This window comes from Zalophus californianus, chromosome 12 (assembly GCF_009762305.2).
Source record: "Zalophus californianus isolate mZalCal1 chromosome 12, mZalCal1.pri.v2, whole genome shotgun sequence".
Lineage (NCBI taxonomy): Eukaryota > Metazoa > Chordata > Mammalia > Carnivora > Otariidae > Zalophus > Zalophus californianus.
Window position 1 is genome coordinate 62,599,517 of NC_045606.1, and position 15,082 is coordinate 62,614,598.

Sequence of the window (15,082 nt, forward strand, 5' to 3'; positions counted from 1 at the left end):
GCTAGCCAGGGTATGTAAGGGCGGGAGCCAGGGCAGCAGGGGCCAGAGACTCTCCAGGTCGCGGAGGTAGGTTTGGCGCAGGTGGGGGCGTGGGGATGCGGGTCCCGAGCGAGCGGAGTAGACTGGCTTGTGGGACGGGGGCGGGCTGTGAGCCGTGGGTGAGGAGACACTGGGCCCAGGGGATGGGCTCCTCCAGAGTGGGGAGGGGGCGGGGTAGGCACGCAGGCCAGGCCGAGGTCCGGTGCCTGCAGGCCGGGCCCAAGCCACCGCCCTCGAGTGGAGCTCCTGGGCGTAGCCCGGCGCGCTCCAGGCGCCGCACAGCTTCCCTCTTGGCCTCCCAGACCTCGGTCTTCCTTTGGGGCTGCTGCTGCGGCTCGGGGAGCCGAGACTTGCTCTGGCAGGTTACGGCCCCGCCCGTGGGCAGCGCTGCCCAGGTGCGCAGTGCAGTGCAGCCCTGTGTCCGCGATCCCGGCGAGCGGGAAGAGAAGGTGAGGACCCTGCCACCCAGCCTTGGGGTTCTGAAAGGGAACTAGGATGATTTCTCCCTTCATGGCAGCGCTGAGCGCCACTGTCCTTTCCTAAATATGAACACCTGTTTTTCAGCCTAGAAAATGAACTCTTCAGAAAACAACGCACATTTTGAGGGTGGTAACGCCAGACCCCTTTTTTATGTGCATGCCGTGGGCCAGCAGCCTTACCCGAGTCCCTGGTACCAGAATCCCACCTATAATCCATTCTCTGTTCCCGGGGCAGGTAAGAAATCCGAGTTCAGTGGGGTTAGGGACCCTCCCCTAAAGCAATACCTTAATCCACCACTTCCCTTTCCTCACCCTGTCTTGACACGAAAGAGATTATGGCAGCACACAGGGGCAGTGTTTGAAGTTCACCTTAATAGGTAAAATTGGAATTCTACCTATATGCCACTTATTCTGCCAAATACTGAAGTAGGCTCTCTCATTTGACCTCAACAACCCCCATCAGCTAGGTAATATTCCTGTGTTTCACAAGTGAGGCAACAGAGGCTCAGAGTCCCGGACTTGCCCAGAGTTAACAGAGGAGTCAAACCAAAATTTTATGAAACCAGTCTGGTAGAAGTACCTTAGAGCTCCTAGTCCCTATAATTTTTTCAACAAGGCCTAAAGATTCTAAGAGCTGTCCTGGGGAGGTCGAAAAAGTAGCTGGGAGAAGAATGATGAGGCTTAAATGTTTGGGAGGTAGACATCTAGGATTTCATGCATTACAGAGTGGGAGAGGGCTTTAGGCAGGGCAGGAGGATCCATGGAGTGATTCACCCTTCTCATGCCTCTGGTAGCAAAGATAATGTTAAATCTATTCTTCAGTGTACCCTGCTGTAGATAAAGTATGTTGTGTATCTTATGCAACTGTTTTCCAAGGAGAAAACTAGGTGTGATAAGGGCTGCTTTTGAGTCCATCAATCACTGATCCCACCTAAGTAGTAGAATCTTTAGTCCAAGGAGCTCCTAGTGGCAGCCATTTTAAAATTGCAGTCTGAGCAATAAGAAATTTTGCCAGCATATGACCTGTGGACTTCAGCTCTTCACTGTGTCTGCAGCAAAACTGCCTGCCTGACATCTTTTGGACTTGTACCTCCACATGAGCTAGTTCTTAAAGAAATTTTTATAAACATTCCATTAGCTTTGTTTCTCTGGTGACCCCTAATTAATACAGATGTTGAAATGTGATTTTGGAATGGTTCAGATGAAGGAATTGTATGAGGAAGACTCTTGAGGTCAGAGGGTGGGAAATTCCTGAAAGAAAGAAATGCATATTGTATCTTAAACTTGAATTAAAAGGCTGAGATTCTGTACTTGTGCACTTTTTTCATGTACTTCACCTTAAGGTTTAAGATATTTTGTCCTGAGAGCTGTGGTTTAAGAGAATTAAAGTGATGAGTACTGGGAGTTGGAATCAGATCTGTACTGTTTGTTTTGCTTGTTTGTTTTAACCGCAACCTAACTCAGGGATTTTAGTGAAGAAGAAAAAAAGTTTATACGATTCACTGTTTTGTGCAACCAAGAATTCCAAGAAAGAAGCCACTTCAGGCTGGCTAAATAGGGACTCCAAAGACATAATCCATATTAGAATCTGTATCCCTTTATTTCTAGTTTGGTTTTTCCCTAGGTTTTGACTCTCTGTATTGACCTCATTCTCAGTCATTTCAAAGTGGCAAAGACGGTTACAGCATTTGTGGGCCTGTAATGATTGCATGGCAGGGATCCCATAGAAGAAAGCCTTCTCTTCCAGTATTTCAACAAGAGTTCCAAAGCTGACTCCTGGTGGTTTGGTTTTGTCACATGTCATCCTTGTTCTACTTACCAATCCAGGAAGATGGACTAATCTCCTTGACCAGTCTAGGTTATATGCCCCATGTTGAAGGTGGTATGAGGCTGTCAGATTCCATTTGGACAGCGAAGGTCTCTCCTTTTTCAAAGGAGCTTGAAGGACCTATCGCCAAGAGAAGAATGGATGCCAGTACAGAAAGATGTTGAAGGTAATTTACATCATTTTTGGATAGAGTTAGTTAAGTAGGAAATGAGAGTAAGGTATTAGAACTTGTTAAATGGCTTGATGAAATTGTGTATTAAACAGCATGTCTGTCACAGCCAAGGATGTAAAGATGTTCCTTGAGGGAATATAACATGAGTTCAGTTGAGCAAGTGGACTCAAAGCATCCTGGTTGTATTAACCTACAGGGCAAATTATTGTAGTTTATTTTGTACCTAGTCATTTTGACTAGGAAGTATTCAGAATGAGAGGTGTAACTATTTTATGAATAACAGAACATCTCTTCACTTGAAACTGGCTTAAACTATTTTTTTTTTTATTGAAAAACTAACCAAATACATGGGCTAAAAATTAAAATAGTATACAAACAAGGAATGAAATCTTTCCCTCTTAATCCCTTTTCCCAGTTTCCCAGTACCCTCCCCGAGGCAGAAAATATTGCCAGTGATTTGGGGATCTTTCTGGATATATTCTAGGCATATTCAAGAATCTCTAAACCTGTATTTTGTAGGCTTTATTTTTTAGAGCAACTTTGGGTTCACGACAAAATGAAGCAGAAGGCAGAGACTTCCCATATACCCTCCATCCTGCATAACCTCTCCCATTATCAACATCCCTCACCAGTGTGGTATATTTGTTATAATCGGTGAACCTACAATGTTTCATTTCACCCAAAGCTTACATTAGGGTGTGCTCTTTGAGCTGTATGTTCTGTGGTTTTGGATAAATACATCATGAAAGCTCTCCACCATTATAATATTGTAATTGAATAGTTTCATTGCCCTAAAAATCCTTTGCCTGTTCACGACTCCATTCTCCCTAACCCCAGGCAACCACTTACTTTTTTTTAAGATTTTATTTCTTTGACAGAGAGACACAGCAAGAGAGGGAACACAGCAGGGGGGAATGGGAGAAGCCGGCTTCCCGCCGAGCAGGGAGCCCGACGTGGGGCTCGATCCCAGGACTCTGGGATCACAACCTGAGCCGAAAGCATACACTTAACGACTGAGCCACCCAGGCGCCCCCAACCACTTATCTTTTTACTGGCTCCATAGCTTTGCCTATTCCAGAAAGTTGTATCACTGGAATCATATAGTATATAGTTTTTTGATTGGCTTCTTCTACATAGTCATATGCATTTTAAGTTTCCTTACGTCTTTTTGTTACTTGATAATTCATTTGTTTTTACCGCTGAATAATATTCCATTGTCTGAATTATGACATACATCCACTCATCTATTGAAGGATATCTTGGTTTCTCCCAAGTTTTGGAATATGTTTAGTTTTGCAAGAAACTGCCAAACTTTCTTCCTTTCACACTATCTTATATCATTTTGCATTTGTTCCATCTTTCATTTCCACTAGCAATCCAAGTTCCTGTTGCTGCACATCCTCACCAGCATTGGGTGTTGTCAGTGTTCAGGATTTCAGCATTCTAGTACTTGTATAGTATCTCATTGCTCAAATTGGCATTTCCCTGATGATATATGATATGGAGCATTGTTTTCATATGTTTATTCGGCAAGGTTTGTCTGTGTATTTTCTTTGATGAGGTGCCTGTTAAGGTCTACAGTCTCTTTTTAAATCAGGTTATTAATGTCTTAAGGGTTCTTTGTATATTTTGGATAACAGTCGTTTATCAGGTATGTATTTATAAATATTTTCTCCCAATCTGTGGCTTATCATTTAGTTGATAGTATCAGTATCTTTTGCAGAGTTTTACATTTTAATGAAGGTCAGCTTATCAGTTCTTTCTTGCATGAATCATGTATGCCACTGGTATTTTGTCTACGAAGTCATCATCATACCCAAGGACATCTAGGTTTTTCTCTTGTGTTATCTTCTAGGTTTTACAATTTCTGTATTTTACATGGAGGTCTGTGGTCCATTTTGAGTTTATTTTTGTGAAGGGTGTTTATTGCAAGGGCTGTGTCTAGGATCACTTTTTGCACATGTATGTCCAGTTCCAGGACGATTTGTTGAAAAAACTATCTTTGCTCCATTGTATTGTCTTTGCTCCTTTGTCAAACATTGGTTGATTCTATTTATACGGGTCTGTGTGTGGGCTCTCTTTTCTATCCTACATTGATCTATTTGTAATTTCTTAAGTGTTTGGTAGACTTCACCAGTGAGCCTTTCTGGACCTGGCACTTTCTGTTCTAGGAGGTTATCAGTTAATTGATTCATTTTCTTTAATACATAAAGATCTATTCAGATGTCCATTTCTACTTGTATGAGTCTGGCCAACTTTATCTTTCAAGGAATTGGTCCATTTTTTGTAGGTTTTGAAAGTTGTGATAATAGAGTTCATAGTATTCTTTCCATCTTTTTACTGTCCGTGGGATCTGTAGTGATGTACCCTCCTTCATTTCTGATATTAGTAATTTGTGTCTTCCTTTTTTTTTTACTCAGTAAACTGGCTAGAGGCTTATCAACTTTATTGATCTTTTCAACGAACCAGCTTTTTTGTTTTCCTATTGATTTTCTGTTGTCAGTTTCATTAATTCTGCTTTAATTTTCATTTTCTTTTTCTTCGGATTTAATTTCCACTTCATTTTCTAGTTTCCTAAATTAGAGGCTGTATGATTGATTTTCAGAACTTTTTAATTTTGTAAATTTCCCTCTAAGCACTGCTTCAATTTTGAGAAGTACTATTTCATTTAATTCAAAATCTTTTTAAATTTCTCTTGAGAATTCTTCATTGATTCAGGTTATTTAGTAGTGTATTTAATCTCAAAGTATTTGGGGATTTTACAGCTATCTTTGTTTTCTAAACTCAGTTGTAGGCTAAAAGCAGACACTATATGATTAATATACTTTTTAATTTGTAGAAATGTTTTCTGGCCCATGGTATGGGCTTTCTTGGTGCATGTTCCCTATGGGTATGAGATGCCTCTTCTGTTTGATGAAGTAGTCTGTGGATGTCAGTTATTTCCAGTTGGTTAAAGGTGCTGTTTAGTTCAACCATTCTTACTGATTTTTTTTTACCCACTGCATCTGTCCTAGTCTGATAGAGGAGTGTAAAGTCTCCCAATAGGAATAGTGGGTCATTCTGTTTCTCCTTGCAGTTCTGTCACTTTTTGCCTCACATAGTTTCACCCTCTGTTAAGGGCACACACTTTAGGGATTGTCATGTTTCAGTGAAGAACTGATGTTTCATGTAATGCCACTTTTTATCCCTGATCATTTCCCTTGCTCTGAAGTCTGCTCTGTTTGAAATACAGCTTGTCCACTGTTTTTTGATTAGTATTAGCACAGAACATCTTTCTCCATGCATTTACTTTTCATCCCTGTCTTATGTTGAAAGTGAATTTTTTTGCAGACAACATAGGTTTTGCCTTTTAGTATATCTTGTAATGTTTCCTTGATTGCCAGGCATTCTATACTGGATAAAAGGAACTGCTCTAAATAGGCCGTTAGTGACTTGTTAAGTTGTGGAGGTGGGACAGGGATCATAGTCATCTGGTTCTTGAAGGACTGATTTTAGGTCTCAGTCTTTTAGTGAGATTGTGCCTCTGGACTTTGAACTATGCATGTACTTCATCTTCCTCCTCCCATTGAATAGGGAAGGGTGGTTAGGGTGGGTTTGAGATAAGTATTTGCCTACCTCCTTATCAATTAGGCTCCGGTTAACTAGCTTGTCCTGAGGTCCAGTGTTGGTAGGAATAGAGTGCTCCTTATGTATGTCACAGTGGTTTCTCTTCCCCCCTCTTCCTGTGGGATTTCTTTCCTAGATTTACTGTAAGAAACTGGCTGAGCTACTATAGATAAATCTCAAAACAAAGTGCGGGGGGAGGGTTCCTTATGAATGGGTCCCCCTGAAGTTTTTAACTCTCAGATTTATTCATCCTGAGCCTGCAATTTGTCAATAACAGTTCAGGTTTCCCTACCCTACTACTAGTTCCCATGGAATTTTTATCTCTTGGGTTTCTGCTCCTGTAAGTTGTGCTTGTCTACATTCACATATCTCTCCAACATTGGGGATAGCACTTTGCCCTGTAACCTACTGCTGTGAAGTTATCTGGGAAAAATTCTTGATTTTTCAGTTGAGCTTTTTACTTTGTTCAGAGTAAGTGACTTCCAAACTTCTTCCATATTCTTCTTACGTGCAGTTAGAAACTCTGCCAGCTTTAAACATTAATTAGACATGCAGTACACATAGTTGTACAACTGAAATAGAGGGCCAATTCATGCTTTTATAAATAGGCTGATTTGGAGGGGTTTTGTTTTTTAATTTTTTTAGATTTATTAATTTATTTGAGAAAGAAAGCACAAGCAGGGGGAGCGGCAGGTAGAGGGAGAAGCAGGCTCCCTATGGAGCAAGGAGCCTGATGTGGGGCTCAAACCCAGGACCCTGGCATCATGACCAAGGCAGATGCTTAACCGACTGAGCCACCCAGGCGCCCCTAAATCGGCTGATTTTGAATCAATATTAAATTCTCTTTGCCTCAGTACCCTCCTTTGTATAACAAGATGAATTGGTTTTCTTTTGCCTTTGGCCAACATTTCCCCATTAACCCCACCACCCAGTCCCTGATATACCTCTATTCTACTGTTTGAGTTAATCTTTTGTAGATTTTACATAGAAGTGGGATGATATGGTATTTGTCTTTCTCTGTCCAGCTTCTCTTAGGACTATGCCCTCAAGGTCCACCTACTGTCACAAATGGCAAGATTTCCACTTAAAAAACAAAAGGTTTTGGTAGCAGTGGAAGAAGTAGGGAAGGAGGGTGTCCCAGAAAAGTGAAGAGAAGTTAGCCTGTGAAGGAACCCACATATGGCTAGAGCATATAGGCTTAGTGGGAGAGTGAGATGATAGGGTGACAAATCAGAATAATGAGGGCTTTTATGGCATCCTAAGGAATGTGGTCATTGTTCCTCATTTCCTGACTGGCAGTGACAATACTTCGAATACTGTCTCTCAAGTGAGGGGTCACATTTGAGTCAGAGAGATCATTCTGGGAGTGCCTGGCTGGCTCAGGTGGGAGAGCATCCGACTTGATCTTAGGGTTGCGAGTTCGAGCCCCATATGGGTGTAGAGATTACGTCCAACAAAAGGAGGGAGGGAGGGAGGAAGGAAGAAAGGAAGGAAAATTCTGGAACTAATATGGATTACAGACCTGTGAATGTCAGGGAGATGGGTCAAGGAAGTTACTAGTAGTAGTTACTGAGGTAAAAACGTGGAGATGACTTAAAGTCCTGTGCATGGTAGCACAAGAGGGAAGGTATTACAAAGAGTAGCCATAGATTTTGCTGATTAGTGAGGGACAAAATAACAACTCTTAACACCTATGTTTCTGCAGTGAGTAGTTGAATAGGGACCTGGGATGGATGCTAGTGGCAGGGAGCTACATTAAGGTATTTTGGTCCATGGTATGATACAGTACCAGATGTATGGTAGGAAGTTATCTGACTCATGAACTTCATTCTGTTGGCTTCCAACCTTTGCAGACAATGTTGAAGTCCAAGCTGAGACCTGTCTGCTTCCTTTCTATAAAGAAAGAAACCCATATACTTTTATGTATAAATACATTAGGCCAGGCCCAAGAGGCATTTTGATGCAGTCTTAAACAGTGAAATTGAGTTCATAAGATCAACCTCAATATTGAGTAAATTGCCTGATGAACACTGATCTGAATGTAATTATTGCTTTTATATGCAAGGTAGAAGTTTTATCTTATCAGTTGTATAAATCTGTCTTGCAAAATCAAATGCCTTTCCCCATGTGACTATGTATGACAGTAGTGTTTCTGGCATTATTGGCACCATTATCCTGTTTACCCCTAAAGAGAGGAAAATGGGAGAAGGTGTGTGTGTGTGTGTGTGTGTGTGTGTGTGTGTGAATGAATGAATGAATAGTGCTGAATGAACAGGTTTAGAAAGGCTTGCTCTATCAGAGCTGACACAATTATTCTTACTTCAGCCACAACAATCCTGAATTATGCTTGGTGGGTGCTAGGTCTCTCTGAAAAAGAGTCACTACTAAGTAGGGGTGATTCATAATATGCTGACTATCTGATGGCCTGGCAACCAACCCATCAGACAGATGCTTGCTCTCGTGGTGAAGGAGGGTTCTGGAGGTCCCACCGTTCTGGGCACTGCACATTCCCTTCTCGAATCCTTGAGGATATCCAGGGAGAAGTGGGGGCCAGGAGCTACCAACTGGCATGGAAGAAACTGTGTATTTTACCAATCGGTGTGGCCACGTGACTGCGTACTGGCTGAATGTTGTGACTGGCTGCGGGAGACAGAGTGGCTAACTACCCGTGTTCTCTTCCTAGGTTTCAGAAATGGAAGTCTGTATTTCCCATATTCAGTGGTACTCAGTGAGTCTCCTGGCTTCCTCATCCCTCAGTCCCCGTTGCCCACTGCGCTTAACCGAAGACCCGTGTTTTGTAACACAGCACAGTTCCGGCAGTGTAGTGGCTATGGAAAGAAAACGAAGACGAAAGAGACTCAGACTGAACCTCATCAGGCTGCAAACCGAACTCGGAAACAAGACACCCACTCAGAAGGTGGTATGGTGACCAGTATCCCGACTTCTAATATTGACACAGAAACTGACAACATTCCTGAACCAACAGATGGGGTTTTTTCATCTGTTGCCCAGAAGCAGCAGCTCCATGGTGAGAGCCCTTCTCTTAACACTGTGTATAGAACATCACCTCAAGTAAACTATGCATCTGGGAAAGGGAAAATGAGGCTAGAACAGAGCAAAGGATCCCCTGTGACACAGTTCTGGAAGACTTTGAAGGAAACTATCCGTTTGTATGACCTAGCTTATGGTAAAGCCGTGCCAGACATCATGGTGCAGCACGGTGGGATGTCACACAGTTCTCGTGAGAGTAGAAGTGTGCTTCGTAAGCGTCACGAGGGTGCAGATGGCATTACGTGTAAAGATGAAGAAAGCACTATCTGGTCGGAGCAGTGTCATGATGTAAGACGTGATGAGGTGGTAAAGTTGGGCTCCATTATGGACATGAACTTGGGTAAAGAAAAAGGCTACGCATCTGTTCCCCAATTCCTGTCCTCTCCAGATGAAGCGAAAGACAAAGATAAAGTCCAGGATACCCTGAACTCCAATCTGTGCCAGTCTTCTGGAGATAGCAATAAGCTCCAGCAGGAAAGGCCAATCTGTTCCAGCAATAAAGCCGTTGAGGACCTGAGCCTAGACTCCAAATCCCGGAGTCCCGTTAGCTTTGGGGAAAGCATGCCAGACAATGGTAGTGGGGGCCCTGGCTTCGCTGTGAACGTGGACGAAGATGAAGTGGTAGAGAGCAACGGCTACGCTGAGAATTATGTCCTTCCCCCTACCTCCCTGGCCCAGTTCAGCCAGGTCACTGAAGGCATTCAATGTGATATGAGCCACTGGCAGGATGCAGAGCACGGGAAATCTCCTGAGTCCTCGCTAGAAAGCAGAAAGCCAACAGAAGAGGAGGCAGTCAGGTGTGGGGAACTGGACAAGGTGGTAGAGAGGGACAGCTATTCAAAGTGTGTTCCTCGCCCTGCCTGGTTGGCCCAGATGAACAGCAGGGGGGTGGATGAAGGGATTCAGTGTGATAGGAGCTGGTGGCAGGATGCAGAGCTGGAGAAATCCCCTGAGCAAATGCCTTGCAAAGATGAAGGGTCATCACCAGACTGCAAAACTAAGGGATCATGGAAGACCATCAGGAATGGGAAGTTGAAAACAGATGAAGAAGAAATGACCATGAATGATGAGACTGAGGAGGAGGATCGTGAGAACTTCAAAAAGTGTGCAAAGATTAAAAAAACTGTGAAAGGCAGGAAGCAGAAATCCCTGAGCAACTTCTCAAGCGGGAACACAGTCTACTTATTGAAGAAAAATGCTGCCTTGAACACTGTACTTCCCAAGGATTCAGAAGACTGTGAGTTGGAAGAGGAAGCTGAAGATGAAATGTATGAGACAGAATGCCTCTTTGAAGAAGTCAGTCCACTGGGCCCTGCGACATCTTCCAAAGGAAGGATTTATCGTGAGGCTGGCAGGATCATCAGGCTGCCACCTGAGTGCTCTCTCCCTCCCCAACTTATTGTGTGGCCCACCAGAAATAAGTACAGGTTAAAGCTTGGAGAATACGAGAGCATCCCCATGGTATGCGAAGCGACGGGACAGAATGGCAGGTTCCGAGGGGAACGTACCATGGCCATGCAGGAGGGACTGGAGTCCAAGAGAGCCTCTCACAAGGCCTGGGAATGTAAGTGACTAACAGGCTCATCCTGTGTGGGTGTCTGTGGTGGTTCCATACTGGGTCCTGGACGCAAAGGCAGTCATAAATCAGTAGTATTTCTCCATTTTGAAAATATGTTCTTCAACACCTGTCGGTGCTCATGTTTGTAGGATTGGCAGAGATCCCAGGTTTGAGGTCCTGCATTCTAGGAAACTGTAACGTAATTTGAAACAAAGAGCGGTAGGAGATGATGGAGAGCTGGGTGGTGGTAAAGGACAGGGGCGCTGAGAGAGAAAAGAGTCATGGACATAGATCTAGATGGAGTTGCTGAGAAAGGGCAGTCCATGTGGAGGTGGTGAATTTTGATACAGATTTGGGGGCTGTGGTTTGGAGTGAGAAAGGAGACAGTAGCATGGGATCAAATGGGCAGCCAGGGCAGGTCAAGTGTGTTCCAGGGATTGAGCCTGAGAACAGCCAGCCAGAGGGGAGACCTGTGATGAGTTGGGAAAGTGGGTCTGAGCAGAAGAGGCTAAAATAGTAGAAATTTTCCTTTTTAGATTTGTGTCCTGTAGGCAAGAAGGAGGTGCCAAAAGCAAACTGAATAGAGAAAGGCAGGAAGAAATGTGTTCTAGGCATCTTTAGCTGGTGGTACAGTGTAGGAAGAATTTGAAGCCTGTCTGTATGGATGAAATCCCTGTATAAAGTCAGTTTAACTGAACATTGGATACAAAGTGATGAGGGTCCTAACTCACATGGGAGTAAAAGATATGCAATCTCAGAGAATCCATTAACAAAATTGATTTTTTAAGAAAAAAAGACTGGGGTTTGAACTTGAATACCTAGAGAAAAGGATAACTTCCATAGAAAAGTAAACTTGGGAAGGGAAATTATTTTTGCTTTACTGTATGGTTGTTAGTGGGAGGACTGGAGTAGCAGGTCATGCACACCTGGTTGAAGCTTGAGTTTGGACCACCCTATGTTTAGGGAGGGGGCTCAAATGAGTGGGATGGGCCCAAAGTACAGCCTGGGGGAATATTAGACTTGGGGTACAAAAATGAAATGAAGTGGGTAAGTGATGAATGGGATGCATAATGGCCCCCGGGGAAATTTAATTAAGTTCCAGTCTTAGTTTCTAAACCAAAACACTGTCCATCTTACCTTTAGTCTTCTCAAAGTCTCATTTGCCTCTGCTGTCATTTCCCATCAGTGTGTAGGAATCAGTTTTTTCCACCCTATCACAGCCCTGTGAAGAAGATAACTTTAATTTACTCTTGGTTACACAGTTAAGATGATAATTTACAGGCCGAATTGTCTCACTGTGTCTATTAGTTTGATTTTTTTTTTCTGCCAAGGACTGTAGAATGATACAGAATAGTATCTTGAACAAGAGACTTTTTTCATGAAGGGTGTGTTCTTGCTTTGTTTTTCCCTTTGGTTTTTAAGTAACTTGGGTTATTTAATGTATGAATCACTTCTTCCATCAGGTAACTGTAAGGGTTGGAAAACCAAGGTACCTTACAAAGTTTCAAACAGATTCAGGGCAAATGCTGTAAAGTTTAGGAAATACACAGCAGGTACAGAGGTTGGTATCTATCCTGTGTCCAATTTGGGTGTCTCATGATGGCTTTTAGGGCTTTGTTTGGGGTTTCCTACTCAGTGCGTGTTCTGCCCTCCAGAACTAACACTGCTTGTGGGCAGTGAAAAATGGCAGCATTCTGACTGCGTTATAGACCTGTAGATCTATAGATCCTCACTTACAAGTAGATTGGAGCCAAAGCCTTTCAGTCCTGTGGAATGTCATTTTTATGCTGATTTTCCACGTTTAATTCCCAGGGCTGTTAATGGTAGTCTGTTGTGGGTTATATGGGATTTTGTGACTTATCCTGGTGGCTTATCAAAGTGTCCCAGGTTAGAGCTGGGAGAGCTGGGTACTTGAAGTTCAGGGTCTCCCTTAAGGGGCTTAGTAGCATGACAGGCTTCTCTTCACACTGAGTCTTGGGGTTGAGTATCCCTGCCACACCTACAACCCCCTAGGCCTGGAGTGTCAGGGAGCAATGGGTTTTGGCCCTTTCAAGGCCATTCCTGCCTTACAGTGGTCATAAGAAAAGACAGATAATCATGCTCAGGCCAAATGTTAAGACCTTTAACTATCCTAAAGATGAAAGCTAAAGATATTAGTCATGATTCTCTGTATATCTTCAGTTTGTTATACAGCTAATTTAAGGAACTCTTTTATTCTGTTGTTATTTCACAGGAAACAAATTGCTGTGTTCCAGCTACATAGAAGAGCTAAATAGTACATCGTCATGATGGCTTAGAACACAGGATTGTCCCTTGATTTGAACTAAGAAAGCGATTATACCAAGAAAAAGAAAATGACATTGTAAAGCCTTTGGAATTAAAAGACCCAAACAGCAAATAAATTGAATTGCATACGTGTGTGATTCTCAAGCATTTTCTTCCCCTCTCAAAATGGCCACATCACTGGTAACACCACCAATAGAGTTGGGTCATTCATGAATACTTCTGCCAGGTGTATTACTGTCTTGTAATCTCCAGGGACCTTTAAATATGGGGAAAAGGATGGTGAGTTGAGGATGGAATAAAGAGATGAAGGATTCTCCATAAACAGGAACTACCCTGATGATAGAGACAGTACCTTATCTATTTTTTTATAAATGGAAATGAGGCTTATAGTAGCTCCACTGATCAGTATGTCCCTTGATGGGTGTAGTATATGTTACTTACTTCCAGTGTACACTCAGAAACAAGGGAGACAAAAGCTCCTTATACTCAGAACCTACAACCTATATGGTCAATTTGTGGAACCAGTGTTTTCCCAATAAATGGTACAGGTTAAATCTGTGACTAGGTGCCAAAATGTTTATATGTGGAAGAAGGCTCTTTAAGGGTATTTGTAAGAACAGGGCAGATGTGGAAAGGCTAGGGTTGCTTCCTATGAACAATATTTTGATACCTATGGATGGGTTCACTCAGTGTTGCTTCTGAGTTGCCCAGTGATGAGTTAACTATATTTATTTTTATATTTTTTAACTGTATTTTTAACTTCCTGTGGTAACAAAGTTAACTCTCCAGATGGGTTAAGGAGATGGTACAAAGTGATAGCACTGTATGTTTTCGGATGAGATGCAAAAAATTAAGCAAAAGGTAATAGGGTTTCTAAAGCTGGTCTTATTATAAGGTTTGTGACTTATCTCCCTCCTAACCCCTACCTAAAAGATGGGGTAGATACTCTAGGAAAATATCTGTGATGCCTATCCCCATCCATGGCTGGAGTATGGGACTCTCCTGTGTGTTTTAGTAACACCTGCATTTTCACTTTCGTAGCCCATGACATGACGGGAGAGTTATAACGTTTTCACCCTTGAGACCATGTATTCCTTAGGGCTATAGTAGCTCCATGGAATAGTTAGTATAGAGCCTAGCACATCATATGCCCTCAAAGATTTGTGAATGAATGGCATAGTGTCAATTTAGATGAACAGTTTTGGCCTTGTCACTGTTCCCACCATCATTCCAAGCCCAGAACATAACTGAAGTGGGAAGGCTGAGGTAGGAATGCATTAGCTGGAGTAACTGAACAATAAGGAAGACTTGAGTCCATATAATCCAACTTCCTTGCTTATCTGGGAACCAGGAAGCCATTCCACTACTCTTAACTCCCCACTAACAAGTCTGATTTATTCAAATTCCAACAATCTGATTCATTTACCTATAAATCCCCATGAGAAGATTAAAGAGTGTGGCTTTTCATTAATGTGTTGGTATGAGTTGAATCTGATCACTTTTTTTACACCTGTGAAATGAGTTTCAAGTGTTGTGGGTAGACTAACTCAAGGCACTTAAATGGACCACAACTGGGGCTTTCTGGCTACCGGGAAGATGTTGGACCCTAAAAGGTGGAGAAGATGGTAATGCCGGTATATGGAAGAGTAAGCACAAAAAGAGGACTGGTCTAATGAACACTGTGCCTGCTTTGTAATCCTTCCCAAAGTCTTACCTCTATTCTAGAGGCTAGATAAGAAGTCAAGCATAAGTTTGGAAATAAGTCCAAGATGAAGGGTACATCCCAACAACACCTTCCCTTTCATTTTCCCAAGCAGTTATTGTACCCCCTGGCACACTGAGTTCCTCAGGGTCAGACTCTGACATGAAGATTTCTGTGCAGGAAATTTAGTGGGGTGTGCTACAGGGAATAAAATCTCTCAAGGGGCAAAGAAAGCATGATTAAGCATAGGGAAAAAGTATGGATGTGATACAGTAACAACAAAGACCTTAGCCAAAATCCCACCAGGAGCTCCTGAGCTGCAATGATCCTGAAGAGTTGTCTCAACTGGGGTAAGAGGCCA

General features: G+C 42.8%; 2 protein-coding genes across 2 annotated transcripts in view; one reads left to right on the plus strand and one right to left on the minus strand.

Annotated features, from left to right (window-relative positions):
• Positions 1–13,189, minus strand: part of KBTBD2 (kelch repeat and BTB domain containing 2) — a 49,723-nt gene extending 36,534 nt beyond the window's left edge. Inside the window, exons 1-2 of the mRNA XM_035723173.1 lie at positions 13,149–13,189; positions 11,871–11,955 (exon numbers count right to left, since the gene is read on the minus strand). The gene's annotated coding sequence lies outside the window, so the exon portion shown is untranslated. The remainder of the gene's footprint in view (positions 1–11,870; positions 11,956–13,148) is intronic.
• On the plus strand, positions 577–13,139 carry LOC113911070. Its single transcript, XM_035723217.1, has 3 exons — positions 577–753; positions 8,808–10,739; positions 12,967–13,139. Coding segments are annotated over exons 1-3 (2,076 nt in total). The 5' UTR covers positions 577–611; the 3' UTR covers positions 12,969–13,139.
• Positions 13,190–15,082: the final 1,893 nt, after the last annotated feature.

Excerpts from the sequence above, each read along its gene's own strand:
- LOC113911070 (XM_035723217.1), top strand. The coding sequence starts at position 612 with ATGAACTCTTCAGAAAACAACGCACATTTTGAGGGTGGTAACGCCAGA. Across the intron at positions 754-8,807 it reads ATTCTCTGTTCCCGGGGCAG|GTTTCAGAAATGGAAGTCTG; the intron begins GTAAGAAATCCG and ends TTCTCTTCCTAG.